Source organism: Orycteropus afer, unplaced genomic scaffold (genome assembly GCF_000298275.1).
Source record: "Orycteropus afer afer isolate SDZICR_OR568_19922 unplaced genomic scaffold, OryAfe1.0 scaffold00654, whole genome shotgun sequence".
Lineage (NCBI taxonomy): Eukaryota > Metazoa > Chordata > Mammalia > Tubulidentata > Orycteropodidae > Orycteropus > Orycteropus afer.
Genome location: NW_006922241.1, coordinates 706,314 through 727,573, shown reverse-complemented (window position 1 = coordinate 727,573; position 21,260 = coordinate 706,314). Strand labels below are relative to the sequence as shown.

General features: G+C 38.4%; 1 protein-coding gene across 1 annotated transcript in view; it reads left to right on the top strand.

Annotated features, from left to right (window-relative positions):
* The window catches only part of SEMA6A (semaphorin 6A), a 73,006-nt gene that overhangs the window by 42,169 nt on the left and 9,577 nt on the right, over positions 1-21,260 (top strand). Inside the window, exons 16-18 of the mRNA XM_007956722.2 lie at positions 865-885; positions 1,032-1,082; positions 6,440-6,604. Coding sequence (XP_007954913.1) covers positions 865-885; positions 1,032-1,082; positions 6,440-6,604 — 237 coding nt within the window. The remainder of the gene's footprint in view (positions 1-864; positions 886-1,031; positions 1,083-6,439; positions 6,605-21,260) is intronic.

Genomic DNA, 21,260 nt, shown 5'->3' with positions numbered 1-21,260 from the left:
GGTAATCAGCAACCAAACCCCTAGACCTACCTGCCCCCTAACCTTTAACCTTTAACCCCACTGCTGCTCAAGGCAGGAACTAAAGCCTGCCTGCCTTTCCCAGTGGCTTCACCCCACTCCACGCTCCGACTGGAGCATGAAATGCTTCTATTAAACATATCTATTCACACAGACATTCAGAGAGGATTTTGATAAATTTTATGCAATAAATTTTTAACAGAATCTTAAGGAAAATTGAAGAAATCATGAAGAACTAGTGTCAGAGGCCAAATCTCAGGCTGAGTGGACCAGTGATTTGAGCAAGGCAGGCAGCACCTGCAGACACATTTATATGTTGCCTCATGTGTGTGATAGTTTTCTGTTTCTTTTATTTTAATTTCCCAAGGGGGGGAAAAAACGGTTGAGTTCAGAACATTGTGATACTGGACAGTTCCTCATAGCGTGATTGTGCAAGGATGTAATGAGAAAAGATGGGAAGAAAGTGCTTTATAAGCAATGTCCACATGTCATTTATTGTATCCACACACATGTCTCTGTATAGACTAGGGCCTGAATTCTTAGAATGACATATAATCATAGTTCCCATTTCTTCTGCAACTCTTGCTTTTTCTCTGCCTCTTGGCAAAGATGCTGACTTTGAGGAAACTCACTTGGTGGAAGAGATGTGGAGGTGTGAAGGCAGGAACTGGAATTGGATTGAGTATAAGGCATCTTACTTTACAAGCAGGAATTAAAAAGCACTTACTTAGTATTTGGGATCATATGTTAGCTGAGTTTGTATTAGCTCATTCCCATTTAGTATGTAAGTCACACTAAGTAGAGTATAAAACATTAAATAACCTTCTCCTCCCTTTTGTCTTTCAGATTCATTTGTGGCACTGAATGGTAAGGAAGATATTATTCTCATAATTTAATATCAGTGAAAAATCTCTCCGGGAAATTCAATTTCACTAATCCTCTTGCGTATTTTCAAATCTTGGATTTCTTCTTTAATTAATTTTTTTATCCCCATTATTATTTTTTTTTTATAGACATTTCCACTCCTCTACCAGATCATGAAATGTCTTACAACACAGTGTATGGTCAGTTTGTGGTTTCTTTCTTTTTAATTTTCCAAGTGACTCATCCTGTGACAGCTTATAGTTTTCATTCCTAAACATTATGGACCAGATTCTTCAGGACCCCAATTCACTAAAATTATTTCTAGCATTCACTAATTCTTCAAAAATCACTCTGCCTATACGAAACCATTGATATGTGAGATTGAGTCCTAAATTTTAAATAATGTGAAATATGTCAACCTTAAGGAATTTTGTGAATATATTTAATGAGTTCTTGAGAGAGAGAAAATTACTTTGGGACATTAGTAAATCCAAGAGAAGAGAATAGTACTTATAATTAATAGGGCATAACTCCTCAGCTGATAGAGGATACTATGTCCCAAAATGCTGGCTTTCAAGACAACAGAGGGAAAATCTATACAAGGTGTAGAGATTTGGGTGCTATTAGACAAAACTGTCTTATATAGCTTGGAATTAGCTACCAAAATGTAAGTTCACAAGAGTGAACATTTAGGCAGGTTTTCAGTGCAGTTTCTTCAGAATGTATACAAGCAATAGTAGTGATGCAGTAGAAATGATGTACAAACAGGATTCAGCCCGTTGTTCCTGTTCTGAAATACACAGACACTATATTAAACAAAGCTATACAATCCACAAACAGAATATTCTGAGCTCTTTATAACAAAGGTTGAAATGTAGCTGTTCCATGTACATTTCTCAGAGCCCACCCCTCATATCTATTATGTTAAACTCTTCATATATTTTTGAAATATAATCTGAAAACATAAGTTTAATAGTGAATTTAATCTTCTGTATTGTAAAGGAGACTATGAACTTGATGGATAAATAGATATTGTATAGTATGTGTGTTTAAGATCTGTAACAAAGTAAAAGTGCCAGGACTATATTGAAATATCAGGGTAGATAATAAGAGAGAGGAAAAGAATGAAGAAAAGAAAAAGAAAAACAAATTTAGGATACAAGGAAATATATCAAAATAGTTGCAAATGCATTACACAGCTTTATGCAAAGTCTCACTCCATTTCTAATCGGTGCAGATATGGAGCACAGTGCTGCTTGGTTTCTCCTATCAGCCCACTTGTGTCGTGAGGCAGGGTGGGACAGATGAGCCCACAGAGTCTGTCCACCTTTAACATGCTCTCATCTGTGATTCAAGCCAGAATATTGAAAATCAAAGACCAGAAGATAAATTGTTCAGGAGACAAATGTCATCTAACTTACCTGCCCTTCAGAAAGAGAGCCCACTTAGCATCTGCTCTTCTGCAATATCATACTTTGCAATCAGTTCCTATAACTGAATACTCTTTATCAGATACTGAGAAATTTAGATCTTGAATCTAATTGAAGCAGTAACCTCCCTAGCATTCATCAATCATACCAAGACAAGCTTTGACTCCCAGGTAATCTCTTGTATAGATAATTAAAGGATTGGATGCTCTTTATGAACAAAAATCATTCTCCAAGCTACAGATCTCTTATTTGCTTTATAAAATGAACAGACTTATTAATCCTCCCATATTAACACTTTAAAGGACAGTGTCCATTCATCTTCAGCTCTTGATCAGCTATTTCTGTGATTAAACTCAAGAAGAATTGAACGTTTCCTTTCAGCTAATGATCTGTCTATTTCAGGCTAAATCTATCTAGTGTGAAGTCATTAGATGATTAATTGACCATTAAAATGGGGGCTCATCCAGGCTTAGAAAAAAAAAAAAAATAGAAGACTTTTTTAAATAAATTATTACAAGAGATGCTTATTTTGGAGTTGTTCTTGTGTGCCATCAAATAGATTCCTATTCATAGCGACCCTATAGGATGGAGTAGAATTCATGTAAGGTTTCCTAGGCTGAAACCTTTATAGGAGTGGATCACGAGGTCTTTTCTCCCTCAGATCCACTGGTGAGTTCCAACTGCATACCTTTCAGTTAGCGGCTGAGTGTTTTGACTGTTATGCCACCTGGGCTCCTAACTTTGGAGTTAATAGATCCAAAATGGATTTAATTAATTCATTCTGCATTTAATTAGTTCATTCTTTAGTGTGTACTGTGTTCCAAGCACTCATTGTCCTAGGTGCTGGATTTGTAGCATCACAGGAAGGGCCATATTGTTATTTATATGATCGTAAATATAGACCTGGAAGCTGACCTCAAAGTCCAAAGTGTCCATTCTCTAGCTGTGTTCTTTGCATGTCCTCAGAGAAAGCTCAGTAGCTCAGTGCAGGCCTATAGAGTAAACTGAAGAATGAGAATACCCAGCTCATGAAAAGGGATAACTTCAATACACCAATGCAGACTTTCTGCTTGGCAGAATCTCTGTGCAACACCAGTTACATATGCAAGAACACTTTTTTAGTGAATTGGACCCTGATTATTTGCCTTCCTTCCTAGTCTCTTATATTGATTTAGTGTCTCCTTGTATCTAATTGGGCTGCAAAGGTTGTTAATAGGTTAGAGTAGTTTGAAGGGTCTCTAACCTGGAATCACAATGATTTGTAGATACAGAGAAACAATATAATGCATATTGAAGTTGACTTTTAAAATATATCTATATCTTCGTATTTTATGGCTCCATTGATTAAAGTATGACCTTTTCTTATTAGACTGACAAAGTAAAATTATAGGGTCCAAATTGGTTGACATGTCATACCATATCCACAAATGATTATTTTTGTAGCATTCTTTTGGCTACAAAATCTCTTAGGAAATGTATAAAAACAAGATAGCCTTTAAAATCAGGTTACAAGAAGGAATAAGTGGTTTCCTTTTGTTGTTGTTGTTATGTGCAACTCATAGCGACCCCTCCTTGGGTTTCCGAGGCAGTATCACTACGGAAGTAGGATTGCCCAACCTTCCTTCCGAGGAGTGGCTGGTGGGTTTGAACCGCCAGCCTTCTGGGTAGCAGTCAAGTGCTTTAGCCACTATGCTACCAGAGCTCCTGGTTTCCTTTTAGTATTTTTTAAGGTTGAAGAAATGATAATACACATCTTTGATGACAGATTTCAGGCTAAGGGATGTTGCTTAATGGAGCTTTTACATGGTGGTTCTAAAATTTGGGGGAATCAGTTATTACCCTCTTCAACTATTTAATTCACCACCAAGACATGTTCCCTATCCTCAAGCTCAAGTTTTTAAAAAAACTCATCTGCTATATCTTTTCTTTTCTTTTTTGAGAAAATTTGATGCATCGTTTCTCTAGATTTACATATAGCAAATAGAGATGTGGTGGGTATTAGACTAACACTTCAGTGATAGGGAGAAGAGGCTGATTTCTCACATTTGTGTTAAACATTTTCCTACCTAACTACCATCTGGTCCACATTAATTTCCTCTCATAGCCATAGCTTTCCATTACCAATGAGTTTCCCATGTATTTGCAGCATATGGTCCAGGAAATCTTTCTACAGAGAATGTGTCCCTTAGGCATATATTTCCCCTAGATTACCGTATTAAGAAATGTTCTCCCTAAACCATACTTACGACATTACCATAAAATTGCCCCTTGAACACAGTTAAATTGAAAGTGCTCAAAATGCATATCAATTCAGGTAAAAGAAATTCTTGCTACTTGGAGGAGAGTTTTCCTCCCCGCCCCCTCCCCCCCTTTCCCTTTCCCTTTCTAACTCCCTACAAAGCTACTGCTAATTGTTTGCTTATGCTGGGTGCTGAATTCTGCCTGAGACAGACCATATATTTTATTAGAGCTGTCCTGAACTCAGAAATGGAAAATGCAGGCTATGTTTCAGACCTCAATATAAACAGAAAGGGCATAAAGGAAATTCTGAATTTCCATTTCTTAGGCTGATTTTCCTGCTTCTTATCAGGATTTTGAGATGAGCTGTGAAATCCAAAAATGTGGAAATGGAAAGTGTAGCTCTTAGCTCTTCCTTGAGTTTGAAATGACTGTGTTTTTAGCAGTTGCATATGAACTGAACTACTTGCAACAAAGCAGATATTTGAAGCTATGTTGGGCCAAACAAGTTCCACACAAAAAGGATCTTCATAAATGCTATGAAAGAAATCTTTGGCATAGGTTTTCTTGCTAAGCAAAATTTAAAGAAGACAAAAAGCAATCTTTCTTCTTTGTAAGACATGTTGTCTCTAGTATGCTATATTAAAGCTTCCTGCAAATCCAATTTCTAATAATAATTTTGAAAGGGAAGAATGCAGTGCATTTATCATCATAATCTATCTTTCTGGTAGCCAGTACTTTATTTACCACATAATTGTGATCACACAATGAAGGTGGAACTAGTTTGGTATTATTGTGAATCTGTCCTACTTTCTACCCAAAGCACCAATTACACATTCACAATAGTTACCCTGGTGTCTTTGTAAAAATTGTCCAATAGGTAAATTGGTTTAATAAAACAAAGTTTCTTCTTGAATGTCAACAAGCAGTTATATTTCATTTCTATCAAAGAGAACAAGTAGTGAGGCTTCCTGAAATTGTTGTGACAGCATAGATCAAAGCATGTAATACAATCTGCATTTAACCTCACAGAATGATAAAGGATGAGCTTAGGAATATAGTCACAGGAAAAGCCCAGAGTTTCTGTCATAACTCCCATCCTAAATATCCTTTTTCTATAGTTACCCAATGGGAGGCAGCCCTGGATCTCCAAAAATCTCTCCCTGTCTAATATGAATCATACCAGTCAATGATCGTGAAGTCTCCAAAAACCTCTCCTAAGTACAATTTGAGTCATGAAACTACTTTTATTGGGATAAGATGCAAAAGGCACAGCCACACCAACTTGTAACAGTGAAGCCTCCATCCCAGTGAAAAGGAAATGCCTGTGGAGTTGAGTTGAAGCTGAACAGACACACAGTCAAGTTTCCGTAAGAAGTGTTTGGGACAGCTGAGCTGTTTGTGATGGAGAAGAGTCTCATCCGCTACTGTGGATCAGTCATCTACAGTGTCCCTAAAGTGGACCTATTCTGCCTTTAGTGCTGTAGGGGACTAGCAGAGAAAACTACTGCTATTTGTGTGTGTGTGTGTGTGTGTGTGTGTGTGTGTTTGCACCTTGTGTATGTCAGACACTCCTAGGTGCCTTCACACATTATTTTGTCCTCCCAACTACCCTGAGAGGCAAGTGCCACTATCCCTACTTCGTACAGGGAGGAAAACCCAGCCCCAGAAAGGTTAAGTGATCTCCCGAGGCTCGTTCAGTGAATGGCAAAGATAGGATCTGGCCTGAATCCTTCCACTGAACCCACCACCTGCTAAGCCTTGTCATTTCTAGCATGATTTCCTTTCAGACTTTTAGCCAGCTTGGGTGCCTCCCTCCTGGCCACTGAACAAAAGGACTGTGGGTCTCTCTGGTGATGTTTCCCTAACTATATTTGTGATGAAAACAGGGCATTCCAGTTCCCTCTTGCCTAGCACCACCACGTCAGACTCCACGGCTCAAGAGGGGTATGAGTCTAGGGGAGGAATGCTGGACTGGAAGGATCTGCTCGATTCACCTGACAGCACAGACCCACTGGGGGCAGTATCTTCCCATAATCACCAAGACAAGAAGGGTAAGGCCTTGGAAACACCTCTTCCTCTGGGGGAAAGGGAGGGAAAAGTGGGGAGGACTATGTAACTGCTTCCAGCTGAATCAGGGTAGCACCAAAGGAACCTCCAATGAGCTATGATGGAAAGTTTATCAAAACAGAACAAAATGCAACAATCTACAAAGCTTTTGATCCTAAAGATTTCCTGACCAAGGAGAAACCACACAAAACAAATAACACATCCTCTAAGTTTCCTCCACTCAAAAGAGGTGTGGCTTGGGGCAAAGTAGATGCTGGCTCTTGCAATCCCTTTCCACTCCTCTTAGCCTCATTCTGTGATTTTTGGGCCCTGTTTTCCCATCATAATGTAATAGAACACAGTGGGGGCTTTGGCAAGTGAATGCAATCTAAGTAAAGGCCCTTTAATCAGTGAATTGAGAAATAGCAGGGCAGAGTCTTTTCTGGCTGGTACCGTCTCTCCCTCTTGCATGGTGCTGAATTTGAATAGAGCCAAGGTCCTCAGACGTACTGTAATTGCCCTTAGAGGATAACAGCTAAAACAAAAATATGTTATTTAATCAAGCAGAATTGCTATGCATTTAAAACGGAAAGGAAGGCACACTAAATGAAAGGGACTCTACTGTGAACTGTCCTAAATTCTCCCTTGCTTTCTTTGCTTAACTAGAGGCAGGAAATGTCATCTCTTTTCTCGCCATTTGCTGCTTCTGGTAACACATCCTACTTTAGTTGCAGCTGCAACCAAAGAGGCCTTTACTTGTCCAAAAAACAGTCTTGTAAATCAGAGACTGAAAAGACCAGTTATGTTCCTGAGCTGTTTCCCCCCATTCAGAATTGTTTACTTCTATATGTTTTCAAGAGTTTCATCCAAGCGAGGATTTGAGTCTCAAGGGCAGAGCAGCCACTGAGACTCTTAGCAGACAGTCTCTATCACCTCCACCTACAAGGTTGTCTGCATATAAATTTCCATCTTTACTTTTATATACTGTTTTCTAGTTCATGGAACATTTCCGTCCTCTTTTTTGCTCCTCGACCCAAGGTCTACTTGTCAAGCCAAAATGTAAAGATTTACCCCTTTTTGTTTTGTTCTTGGGGAATCCCTGGGTGGCACACGTGGTCAAGCGCTTGTTTACTAACAAAAGATTGACGGTTCGAAGCCACCCAGAGGCAACTCCGAAAAAAAGCCTAGTATTCTGATTCTGAAAGATCACAGCTTTGAAAACTCTGTTGAGTGTACTTCTACTCTGTAACACATGAAGTTGCCATGAATTGGGATCAACTTGATCAACAGCAACTGCTTAAGTTTTTAGGTTTGGGTTTTTTTTTTTTTTTTCTTCTTTTTTCCTTATTCTTGAGTATGTCTCTTTAATTGATTACGTTTTTCTTCTGTAGGCTTCCTCTTGTTAGTATAAATTGCTTCAATTCTTTTTTAAAAAGGGGGGAGCAGTTCTTTCTCTTCAGCCTCTCTAAGTTGGAGGGATCTCTGTGACTTAAACCATCCTCAGAAAGCACCAGGCTGATTTGTACTGGGTCAGTGGAACTGTCTCCATGGGTCACAAGCCCTCGCATGTGCCATTATTTGTTATGTGTGGCTCCAGACCTCAGATGTGTTGGTTTTGGCTGGTTTCTCAAGAAGAGACAGCTCAGTAAAATTACTGTGTTTGCACACTGTGACTTTCTGGGAAAAATGGAAAAACAAATAACAAGCAAACAAAACCCAGCCTTTCCAGTAAAGCATTAACTATGTCAACCAAATATCTAGCTGTTGGTTGCAATAATTTTCTCTTCCTTTCACTGATAGGGGTGGTGTTAATTTTCTCCAATAATTAGCTCCCCCAAGGAATGGAGGTTATCAAAGAGTCCAATTAACACTTTGACTGATCATTTTAAAATTCAGTATTGTTCATTCTCCTGGGTCTTATTATGAATATTGATGAAGCTGGAAGCAGTCTACATATTGTCAGACAATGGTGGCAGAGGTGATTGCATGGGTGTTTTACATGATCACTGTTCTTGTGCTATTAACTCCTTGCCTTGCCCTGTCAAATTTGAGTTTGATTTTCAACTATTGATTATGCACTTTGATGGGGCAATGCCAATGAGTTGTTGTGCAGAAATTTAAAACAAAAAAAAGATGTAGCTTAATGTTCCTTTCACCATGACTTTTATGATTTTAATTTCCATTTTGCTATGAATTGTTTTCTTTTTAATGTTCATGATTTACTTCAAACTTTTGTTTTGTTTTGCCAAGCCCTGTGTGGTATGGCTTGGTGACTGCGTGATTCCCTTGGAAAAGTCTTGTTTCTTTTCTGACTCATTATGATGTCCCTGAACTTGAAATCAATCTGTGACCCCCTTGCTTCTTTTCATTCCCTGACGTTGGTGCCTTGATGATGTCACATCCGTGTGTGCAGCATCTCCTGGGATGCAAGAGTTTCATGGGTTTTCTGAGGGCCTCTGACAGGTGCTCTTTTCATTGGGTCTCTTGTCTCATGGGAATGTGACATTTGTGTGCCCCAGCTTTTGGAGCTAAATATACTCTGGAATTGTTTCTAAAATACCTCTCATTTCTCCACTAAGCAGAAAATGTATCCACTGACCAGCTGAGGAGGAGTCAAGTGCATGGTGCCCTTTTTATTTTGGCTGCTGTAAAAGACTAGTGAACAAATGAGTGCAGAGCTCTGTGGATGGCTGACTGCCACTGCACTGGTGTCATTTTTTCACCAACCCCCCAACCTCCTCACCAAACAATTCCACATTTCCAGAGTATGTTTGCTTGTCTTTTTCTTTCTTTTCCTTGCTGTGTCTTTCTTATTGATTTAATCCTGTGCGTCCCTCACATTCTGTCAAAGCACCGTCCCTCACCTGGCAGTCTAACCCTCTTCTGCTACCATTGTCCTTAGCCTCCCCCTTTCAAAATAATAGACCCAAGCCCTTTGTCCCTCTGTGGAATGTTCCAAGGCTCTTCCCTGTACATTGTGAGTAGCTTTATGATGCTATTTGTATATATACTCATACTAACAAAGCGCCAGAAGAAACCTGCCAAGCACGCAGAAGCATTATCATGGAAAATGAAGTAATTTTCTCTCTCAGTAACTGGCCTTGCCCTTCATTACCCTACTGGCCTTGTCTAATGTCTCTTGTCCTTGCTGCTTTTCTTTAAAATTGCCTGGTATCTTTCAAGCCCTAGATTCATTAGTAAAAACATAGCCAACTGCTCTGTTTTATCTCTTGGTCCCTAGATGTCTGGAGCCTCCCGAGCTAGCCCTTTAATCACCAAGGTGATAAATTAGATGCAGCCCTGGCTACTTCTTTGTTAGTTTTGCCACATTTAAAAATATATATTATTTATTCATTCTATAACTATTGAGGTGGTAATGGGTAGTTACAAAGGGGCTTTAATTACAAATGAAAAAGAAAGAAAATCCAGTTTATTTTTAGATCGGGCTTGTAACCCCCCCCCCCCCCACACACACACACACTCTCGCATTCACTCCACAGCAAGAGAAATAAACACTTTCTTTTTTTAGGTTAAATAGTACTGAGAACAAATAGCCACTTCTGTACCTCTTGTTTCTTACCAAAAGTAACAGTGTAATAAGACCTGGTTTCTGAGAAGACTGAAAGATATGTGAGAGAATTAGCCATGTCCAGATCTGTAAAGAGAGCTGTGTAGTATAAATACAAAATAGAAACACCAACTACTGCCATTAGGGCACAAGAATACATCATGAACAGAAGGAATCTCCTAATGACTTTATTGCATAGGATTCTTGTGAGCTCTCTGAAGAGATGAAACAGTCAATAGAGAGAGAGAAAGATGCCTTTCTAAAAAATGTTCCCATTTGATTGGAAATGTCAAAATTGTAGTATGCTTGTGTATTTTGGGAAATCATTAAAGGAAGATATTATCACATTATGACACTGAGTCAAGAAAATATGCTCATTACAGAGAAGAGAGATTTAGAAACAATTTAAGTTAGAGGTCAAATGAATAATCTAAATTAAAAAAGTATGTGTTGAATATATTTAAATCAATGTACAAGTTATTTGTATAAGCAATTTTTTATTTTGGGAAATAATATTCCAGTAAGAATCAAGAAGTCTATAAAGGATGATGAATATACTGTCCTCATTTCACCAGCAATCCTGAGAGAATTTTATGAATCACGGAATTTATCAACAGTTCTCTTTATCATCAATTATTTATTCTGCAAATGCATTGCAGCCTATAGCAGTTAAGCCACCAAATGCGACATGTAACACCTTCCATGGGATGATTGAGGTGGCACCGGGACATCATGACCTTTAGTAACATTGAATCATATGGTGGAAAGTTACACCGTTTCCATTTTTCTTTTAGTCTTCTTGGTTAAGTCCAGGAAAAAGTCTCGGTTTGGTGCTTTATCTTTAATCAACCCCCTAAACTTGCTACTACTGTTCCTTTTTGGCAGAGAGCAGGCTTTTATACTGGAGGTGTTACCTTGCAGCAGGATCTAGCTGGAATTTAACATTGTTCTGTTTTCAGTTAATTTTATTTTTATGGTTATCTTCTATCTATGAAAGGAACTCTGATGGCGTAGTGCCTAAGGCATTTGACCACTAACTAGAAGCTTGATGGTTCAAACCCACCACCTACTCCATGGAAGGAAGTTGGGGCAATTTAATTCCATAAAGTGTTATACCGCCTGGGAAACCCAATGGGAGTCGCCATGAGTCGGAATCAAGTCAATGGCAGTGGCTTTGGTTTTTGGGGTTTTCTCTCTATGAAAAATGATTTTTTTTCTGTTGATGATGATGTAAAGTTTCTATTTGAAGTGTTTTTTAAAAAAATCATTCATGTAAACTCTTCAGTAAATGTTAATGCAGGAGACATTACTCCATCACCATCAACCGTCAAGTCAATTCTGACTCATGGCAACCCCATGTGTTATAAAGTAGAACTGCTCATAGGGTTCTCTTGGCTGGAACCTTTACAGAAGCAGATTGCCAGGCCTTTCTTCCTTGGGCCACTGTATTGGTTCTAAACACCAACGTTTGGGTCAGCACCCAATCATAAAAAAGTCTAAAATTGGTGGTTGAATGGCTAACATTTGGGTTATTCTGGCCTAGGGCAAATAAAGAAGTCAGTGAGGATTAAACCACTACCAAGCATTTTGTTTAGGCCATTTGGAAGAATGAGATTCTGTAACTGCCATACCTTCTGTTAGCAAAGCACTGCAAAACCAAGTGAATAAATGCATCACTGTGAATTAGTTAGATGATCTATTGTTCTTCTGATTCCTTCTCCAACTATTGAACTTTGTCACTGGAGACAGGAAGTTTGGTCAAGTAGGAATTTGGAGTAAAATGGACTTAGAACAAATCACTCACTCTAGGATTGTTAAGCATCTGGCAAGTGTATTCTTCACACCAGCAGTGAGTACCAAAGTATAGATTGCAGCTAGTTATTATCCAAATTGTGGCTTAGGGAAAGTCTACCTTCTGTTCTTGTGCCACCCATTTTTTTCGATATCTGTTAAGTTGTTGTGCTATACAGAGCATTCCCCTGGCCTGGCAATACCCTATACTTGATGTTCTTTTTCTCTGCTCTCATTCAAACTTAGCTGTTCTGCATCCCAAACCCTCAGAGCCATGCTTTCTCTATTAAGAAATAGGCTGAGAAATCCAATTTTAGGTGAGTATAGTCGATAATAGAGTTGAACTCCGGTTAATTTTGCGTCTTAACACTCTCCAGTGCTTAAAATTGAATGGATGTGGGATTTTAAAACATCCTGGTGTGCCCAGTAAGGAAAGTGATTCCTTGGCTCCTATCAACCTGTATGTCAGTAGTTTTATTTACAGAAAATTCATTCCTGATGATGCTAGTAAAGGAAGAAAAATGGGCTTCTCCTTCTTTCCTGACTCCTAAACTTAGACTGAATTTTCTCTGCCATTTCTTTAGCAACATTACCATAACAAAAATGTTTTCTGAGCATCTCAAGCAAAATTTATTACTGGCTCCACAGCACATTATTGGATGCCAATAAACAGTTAGAGGCTGTACTAGAGATAGACATAGTTTCTGTCCAAGAAATAGCAAACCGCCAGACAGATGAAACACAAGTAGACGTGAAAACACACCAAAAAGCCTTTACAACCATCACTGTCTTCATGAACATACTGAAACCATGTACGTGGACTTTAGAAAAATACGTTAGACAACTGAAGACAACTTGGCTGAAACACAGTAAGGACATTAAAAAAAAAAAAAAAGCACTCTGAAACAGTTTTTCAGCCCCTTTTCTTTAGTCCTTTTCTTCAATACCAATACTGCAGCAGTAATATATCACTCAACAGGGTGGATGAGAAAAGTGAGGGGATGCTTTGTATAGGATTCATATTTTACTCTTTTGTGGACATGTTGCCAAAATCGGGCCTTTGCTCAACAGCCTGAGCTTTTATATGTGTGTGTATGTATATATAGAGAGAGAAAAAAAAATTCATGTGGATTTTATTAGTAAAACCAGTAGTATCACAGACATTTATAAGTGTGATGGTAGAGCCAGGAAGTTTCCAAAGAATTATTCAGAGAAAGGGATTCTGTCCTATGGGGAGAACTACTAGTAGAAAGGAAAGGATTACAGATGGCCCCTTAATAATAGAAAAATAACTGAACTCGATAGAAACATGCCTGGTCAGAGGGAAGGAGCTGCCATGTGTGTCAGGGTCGAACTGTGCTCTCTAGGGTTTTCAGTGACTCATTTTTCAGAAGTAGATCCCCTGGCCTTTCTTCAGAGAAGAGTCTGGGTGGACTCAAACCACCACCTTTCAGTGAACAGTGTAACTCGTTAACTGTTTACAGCACTCAGGAACTTCTGGGAACACTAAGAGGTGTCACTGTTGTTCAAAGAACTGTTTTGAACTAGAGTTAATTTGTTTCTGTGTTTGAGCTCTAGAGGCAAGGTATCCTTCAAAGGTCATTAAAGATGTGATGTATAAGCTGCTGTTGTTGCCGATAATTAAAATACAATTCTATAAATTTAATCTATAAGGTTTTTATTTTGTTTTAATTTTTGGTTTGTAAATTGTCTTATGCCTACCACATAAATATTTCATATAATTTTTATTCCTCTCTTTTAAGTGATTTTAATCTCCAAAAATTGAAAGAGGGTCTTAAGAATATCTGCGGGAGTCATTAGAAGTACATTGTTTGTGGGTGTAAGAGTATAAAATATAAGATGGCCAGTTAATTTGAATTTCAAATAAACTATAAGTAATATTTTAGTGTACTCTGCCCCAAATATTGCATAGGGCATAGTTACACTAAAATGTATTTCATGGCTTATCCAAAGTATAAATTTTACTGGGCGTCCTGTAATATTATTTGCTAAATCTGGCAATCCTATTGATGAGGTTGCTGAGAAGTTATTCCATGGACATGTGAGAGGAGCATTTCATTCTTAAATGATATGGTTGCATCTTGTGTTAGTTTATTTTCATTTATTATTTCCATGGTTTTGGAAGAAATACGATTCCAGAAAACTGAAATCCAGAAAGCACTACAAAACAGTAATTTGACAATGGTGACAGCAATCTTGGTTTCAAAGATTCATTTAACTTTGTTTCTTCATTCATTCAACAGACATTCAGCAAATATCTGCTATACTTAATTCTTACATTGAAAGTTATCACAGATACTGACTTGAACATAACCAGACACTCAGGGAGCTTACAGTTTAATGAACATGCACGTAGATAACCTTTTAGTAGCTGATGGGTCAGGTTGAAGCTCGAGAGTGAGAGAACAAAAGAGAACAAAAGAGGGGTGGGAGAGCATTGATAAGGCAAGACACAACTTAATTCCATATGGGGTCTAGGGAGGGGCCTCATAGAGTCTTGGAGGAGCAGAATGGGTAAGAATGACAGTCCAAGCTGAAGAAAAGGGGTAAGAATGACAGTCCAAGCTGAATCAATAGCATGGCCAAGACACAAAGCTATAAAAGTAGAGTGCAGTGATAAAGAGGCAAGTAGTGTGCTGTGACTAAAGTGACAAAGTGTATGGGCCAGAATGGGAACTGAAATGGGAAAGGTTGTCTGGAGCTTTAAATGTCATGCTAAGGAGTTTAGGCTGTGGGCTATAGATAGTGAAGGGAAGTGGTGGGAAGAAAAAGATGAAGGGGGGCATGGAAGGATGAATGGATGGATAGATATATAGATAGCTATGGGTGGATAGATAGAGGGTAGGTTGATTGATAGGCAGGCAGGCCAGCAGACAGAGACAGGTAGATAAGGGTAGGTAGATTGGTAAATACTTGTTAGCTGCAATCAAGTTGACCTCAGACTCACACATAGCAACTCCATGCAAAATGAGATCAGCCTGTTGTGATCCAGTGAGTTTTTCATTGTCTGGTTTTGTTGATGTAGATCTTCAGGCATTTCTGCCTAGTCTACCTTAGTCTACAAGCTTTGCTGAAACCTGTTCAGCATCACAGCAGCACACAAGCCTCCACTGACACACATGGGTGGGGGTGGTGCTCGAGATGCATTGGCCAGTACCAAACCTGGGTCTCCCACGTGGATACTGAGAATTCTACCGCTGAACCACCACCTACCTCTTATAACCCAAAAACCAAACTCACTACCATCAAGTTGTATCTAACTTATAGTGAACCCTCCTTGGGTTTCCAAGGCAGTATCTCTACAGAAGTAGATTGCCCAACATTCCTTCAGAGGAGTGGCAGGTGGGTTTGAACTGCCAGCCTTCTGGTTAGCAGTCAAATGCCTTAGACACTATGCCACCTCCACTGCCATCAAGTTGATTCCAACTCATAGTGACACCCATTGGGTTTCCAAGGCTATGAATATTTTCAGAATTAGATTGCTTCATCTTCCTCCTGCAGAGCATCTGGTAGGTTTGAGTCACTGACCTTCTGGTTAGCAGCCAAATGCCTTATCCACTGTGCCACCAGAGCTCCTTCTTATAGTTGGATAGATGGCAGATAATAAATTCATCGTTCAGTCAGATTATGTAATTGATTATATATACAAGATAAATTTGGAGAATCAAATTTTGCATCAATTGTGGTTGTAAATTATCTGTTAACTATACATCACAGACATTTTCCTAGTAGATATTCCATGCCAAGTTAAGAGCTAGACAAAGTCCCAGGCAACCTAAACTCCAAATTTGGGTGTCTCTGTCATTTTAGTTAAAGCATTAGGTTGCATGGCATATGCCAGGCTTTTCATCCAGAGCATATTTTGAAATCAAGAGGGTCTGGTAGGGAAATGATAATATAATCCAAGGTGCCACCATTTATTTTTCCTATATTACTATTTCTTGTTACCTACCAAGAAAGGGATCTATTTGTAGATTCTAGCTTTTCTTCGAAGAATGGAGGAAATGATATGGTAAGCAGATCAGATCCTATGGCTCTTTAATAATAGGTGATGTGAAGTTTCCTTGTGTGAGTATGTTTTGGGGCCAGGGAGCAAGGCTAAAGAAGCTGTGTTGTAACTGTTCTTTCACAGTGCAGCCATAGATGTAGATGTGATCTAATTAATTTTGTGTCCTCTTGACAACTTGCTGAATTTATCTAAGGTCTTGATGAGATTATTGTGGAAAGGGTAGAAGAAAAAAAAACCTTAAATGTCAGCCATGTAGAAAGCTGTGTCATCTTCCTGCCTGCCTGAATCTGTACACCAATATTTGAATCATTTTTTTTCTAAAGACACCAGCTAAACCTATTTTTCACCTAACAGCATCCATTTCTCAAGAAGTAAAGCTGTTCAATTATGATTATTATGGAGACTTGAAATTAAAAAAAAAAAAAAAAATTGCAACTTAAACCGTAGAATAGGAAAAAAAAATTAATTCACCTTCTGGAGATGCTTCTTACCTTTATTCTGTACCCACTTTTTCAAGCTCCATCATCCTTGACATGAGTTCATTTTATCCCTCAATCTCTCTCTCTCTCTCTCTCTTTTTTTTTTTTCCTATTCTCCCTGAACTTCTGCCCTAAAACACACACAAAGACAAAGTTTTCTGACAGCTTAGTGGAACTTCCAAGGACTACAGGGACAATGTTAGGCATGATCTTATCTGGAGTGGTTTAAAATGTGCTTTTTAATTTGTTCATCTGTACTGTGTTCATCTTAACTCATTTTGCCCTAACAATAAAATTGTGAAGAGTCAATTTGTATTTTGGATCATATGTAATAATGTGGAAAAGATAGAGCTTTGTCTCAGAACTTTCTTTCTGATACTCTACCTTCTTGGAGTTTTCAAAAAAAAAAAAAATGCTAGTGTTATCAATTTTACTTTACAACCCTTACTTATAAACAAAGTAGTCAACAAAGGACAAAACGGTGGATTTCCTGAGGATAGCTCCTCTCTTTTTTTGATATTATACATGAAAATGGCCTCAAAAGCTGCAGGAGTTGCCCAAAATACATAATGTATGCCATCACCATACAGAGAAAGTGAACGAAAAAGCTGCATCAGCCCACTGTTCCCGGGGAGATACAGGCTGTGTAAGTAATCAATAAACTCCTGCAAAGCATATTGGCTGCTCTAAACTCCTAAAAAGATCCACATGAGCTGCCTCATACAGCACCTTAAAATTGTGGAAAGGCTCTGAAGTAAACTAGTGAAAAGTCATTGAATATATTCAAATATATTAGGTGCATAACAGAAGGGATCTTAATCCATGTAAGAAAGCCATTTGCTGGTAAGGTGAAGATTTATCTGCCTTAATTAATATTCCTTAAGCTCTTGTACATCCCCAGCCTAGGAATGATCTATGTAAGGAGATTCATTGTTAATGAGGTAATAGGAATTTTTCCTACTCCAATTATTTTTAAATTTTATATTTTAAAAAAAGGGTGCATTCCTTTTCAGACATGTATCTGAAATTACATTTCTTCACTGAAGTCAGAAGCAGTCATTATGAACTGCAGAGAAATAATGGAAGTTCAGAATAGTCAACCACTGAGAATGCTTTATTGGGAGGGAAAATGGTGTCAGGAAATTTATAGGGCGGCAAGCTGTATTATGCCTAACCTTTTGGACATAGTAAAGCATGTCATTTCCAGTCCTACAGCCTCTCATTATTCATAAATAATAGATAACATTGGACACATCTTCTGACATTTGTTAAGGTAATAAATATACCCTAAGTGCTGATGGGTCTTGCACGCCTTAATTTAAAAGCACACAGCAGAAATTTAATGTAACTTAAAATGTCTTATGCAATTCTATGGATTTGCAGATTTGGTTCAACTTAGCAGATCTGTAAGTGCCAGGCTCTGTTGAGTGCACTGTTGTGCTAGGCATTTTTATTATTACAAAGTAGAATCTTAATACGGGGAGTGAAACATGAGCTCAGTTCCCTCCTTCAATCCAGGAATAAAAAGGAAAAGGATCTCCCTTGGTTCTTCATCCTTATTCTTATGTCTGGTCATGCAGAAGTAGAAGAAAACTATTTTGGCCATCCATGAACCATTCTCAGATGTTACCTGATGGCTGTGAGTGGGTTCATTTTGAGGGACATTAGATGCAGGCCTTTGAAGGAGACCTCTCTATTCAATGGCAAGCTATCATCAAGCATGCTGCTTTCTTCTGTCTTTGGGACCTAGTCCTAAATGGGATGACCCAATCTAGGGCAACTCTGGCATCGTAGTACAAACACCACCTGATGCCCAATGTGACAGAATAGAGAGCCATGGGGAACAGCAGAATGTCCTCACCACATCTTTGTGAGACTGAAAATATTTTTCTAGCAATTCTGGGCTATAGCAAATCAGGTTGATTCTGTTACAGGGGTTGTTGTTAGTTGCCATTGAGTCGGCTCCAACTCCCAGTGACTCTGTGTATAAAAGAACAAAACATTGCCCGATCTTGCACCATCCCTATGGTCTTTTATATGTTTGAGCTCATTGTTGGTGACTGTTGTGTCAATCCATCTCACTGGGGGTTTCTCTCATTGTTACTGACCCTCTACTTTGCCACACATGATATCCTTTTCTAGCCATTGTTTTTTCCTGGTGATGTGTCCAAAGTAAGCAAGATGAAGTCTCACTTCTAAGGAGCATTCTGGTTGTATTTCTTCTAAGATGGATTTGCTTGTTCTTCTGGTAGTTCATGATCTATATTCAATATTCTTTGCCAACACAATTGAAATGCATCAATTCTTCTTTTTCATTGTTCAGCTTTCATACGCATGGGAGACAATTAAAAAGACCATGGCTTGGGTCAGGTGCATCTTAGTCATCAGAGTGACATTTTTGCTTTTTAGGATGTGAAAGAGAAGTTACAAGAGTAGTGACATAATATTTTAGGCCATCATGTCATACTTTTGTCAGGTACCAAGGGGAAATGTTAGGAATTTGCTTCCTTACTTGAGCTTTCAGTAAGATAACATATCAATTTTGTGTTTGTTATTAAAGCATGGATAAATGCAATAAAGAAATTATATCATAAATGAGACCCACAAAAAGACTCATTTTTTTGAACAAAGAAGACTACATTTATTTATTATTAACTTTACAAGTAATTTCTAAAGTCTGACTGTATACTGCCTTACTGGTGTCTGAGGTTGTACTTTAAAACTCAACACCTAGGTATGGTTTCTTGAACATTACTCATGTCATTAAGGCTAGGGCTTCTTAAGCTTTAGTGAACATAAGAATCATCTAGGGACCTTGTTAAAACATAAATTTTTGGACCCCCAACCTCAGGGATTCTGATTCAGAAGGTCTGGGGTCGGAGCTGCAAATGTGTATATCTAACAACGTCCAGGTGATGCTGATACTGATCTTGTTTAAAATTATTCACCAAGATTTTCTTGTATTTTTAAACCCTTATTTTTCCATACAGTTGAGCCCTATCAGAGTGTTGCATTAAAATAATCTATGTTGAGCACTTTAAGAATCTATGTTGAACACTTATATTATTATTAATATAAGCATTAATTATATTATTAATTCAGCATTAAATATATTTCCTGCACAATGTCAAATTCATTACATGTATTAGTTTATTTAATCCTTCCAATGCACTTATGTTACAGCTGACATTACTGGTCTTAGAGAGACTGAGTCACTTGTCCGAGATCATACAGCAAGTTAGTTGTAGAGTCTTGACTCAAATCCAGGTCCTTGTGGCCTCAAAGTTTATGTGCCAATGCCTACCAGCCTCACCTATAACCCAGATCCCAAGGACTAAATTTCTAGCAAGTTTAAGTAGGTGGTTATTGGAGTATTCAAATGGACCTATTGCCTCCTATTTGCTTTATCTTTACTTTTGAAAAGAAAAATCAAAGCACTGCAAATAATCCAAAGAATCACCTGAATTTCACAATTTTATAAGAACTCCACTTCCCTGTTTGTAGCTGTGATGTCTCATGAGAGAGCAAAGGGAAAAGATGGGACCAGGAAGTTCAAAAATAGAAATGCTTTGTCTGGTTTCAGAAATCACTTAAATGTTGGGTTACAAGTCTTGTTTAGAAAGAAAACCTCTAAAGGAAGGAAAATAAACCATGCAAATTCTGCTAAAGCTTTGCCAATCTGAAATTATCGTTACTTTTACAAGGACAGTGACAGTTCTAACACATAAAACCACAGACCAACAATCCAGGGAATGGCTTTAAAAAAAAAATATCACAACTCGTCAGTGTAGACATCAGCCCTTGCTTAGGTTGTAGCACTCTGCTTAGCAGTGCCAAGTTTAAAACATTGAAGCAGAGGAGGAACGTGGTCTGTGAACCCACTACTCTGGCACAGACAGAAAAAATGAAGCTGTGTCCCCTTTCTAAAAAAATAGGAAACATTTAGTTCCATGCTTCTTCTCCTGTTTTCTCTTTCTCTTCTGGTGGTATCCTATCAAAAAAATGGATCACTCTCAAAGGTAGTAGAACTGGAAGTAGTTTTATCCACAGAGAACCACAGTAAGCATTATTTCAAAATGGGAGTTTATTTTAAATTTCTGAGCTGAGAATATTTAAGAGCTGGAAAGCTGTTTGTTCTCTGGCATATTTGGCTATTATCTTTATATATCTTGAAATGCATGACCCTTTCCACTACCTAATCTTCAGCCTGCCGGGGGAAAAAAATAAATAAAATTAAAGGAAAAGGAAAGTTTGAGTTATAAACTCTAAGTCCATTTCCATGGCTGCTGGTGTTTCAGTTTATTCCTAAACCATCTGGTTCTCATTAGGCTGTAAGACAAGAAGAAGGCTGCTTCCTGCTGAGATAACCACAGAGAGCTCCCATTTCTCTCTCAGTGTGGTCATCTTGATTGGTTGGGGTGTGGCTTTGAAGATAAATTGTCTCCAGTTAGGGCTTTCCTCCCATGTGTTTTCTCCTCCTCTTACTAAGGATTACAGCAGGCCCTATGTGGTTAGAGGTGGGAAGCTCAGCCCCTGATTGGTTCATTCATTCCTACTGCCTGGCGGTTTATTACAATACAGTTTTCAAACAAGAAAAATTGGGTTGTTAGATTCCGTTCACCCAAGTTGTTATGAGGATTTCAGGAAAATTACAGACCTCTCTTACTATAGAGGAGAATCAAAGTCTATTTTTAGGGGATCTGACTCGGGGGCTTTTCTTGGTGGTGTGCCATCTTTCTTCACTCTCAGACCCAACACAAGCCCACTCTGGCTCAGCAATGGAGGAAATGTCC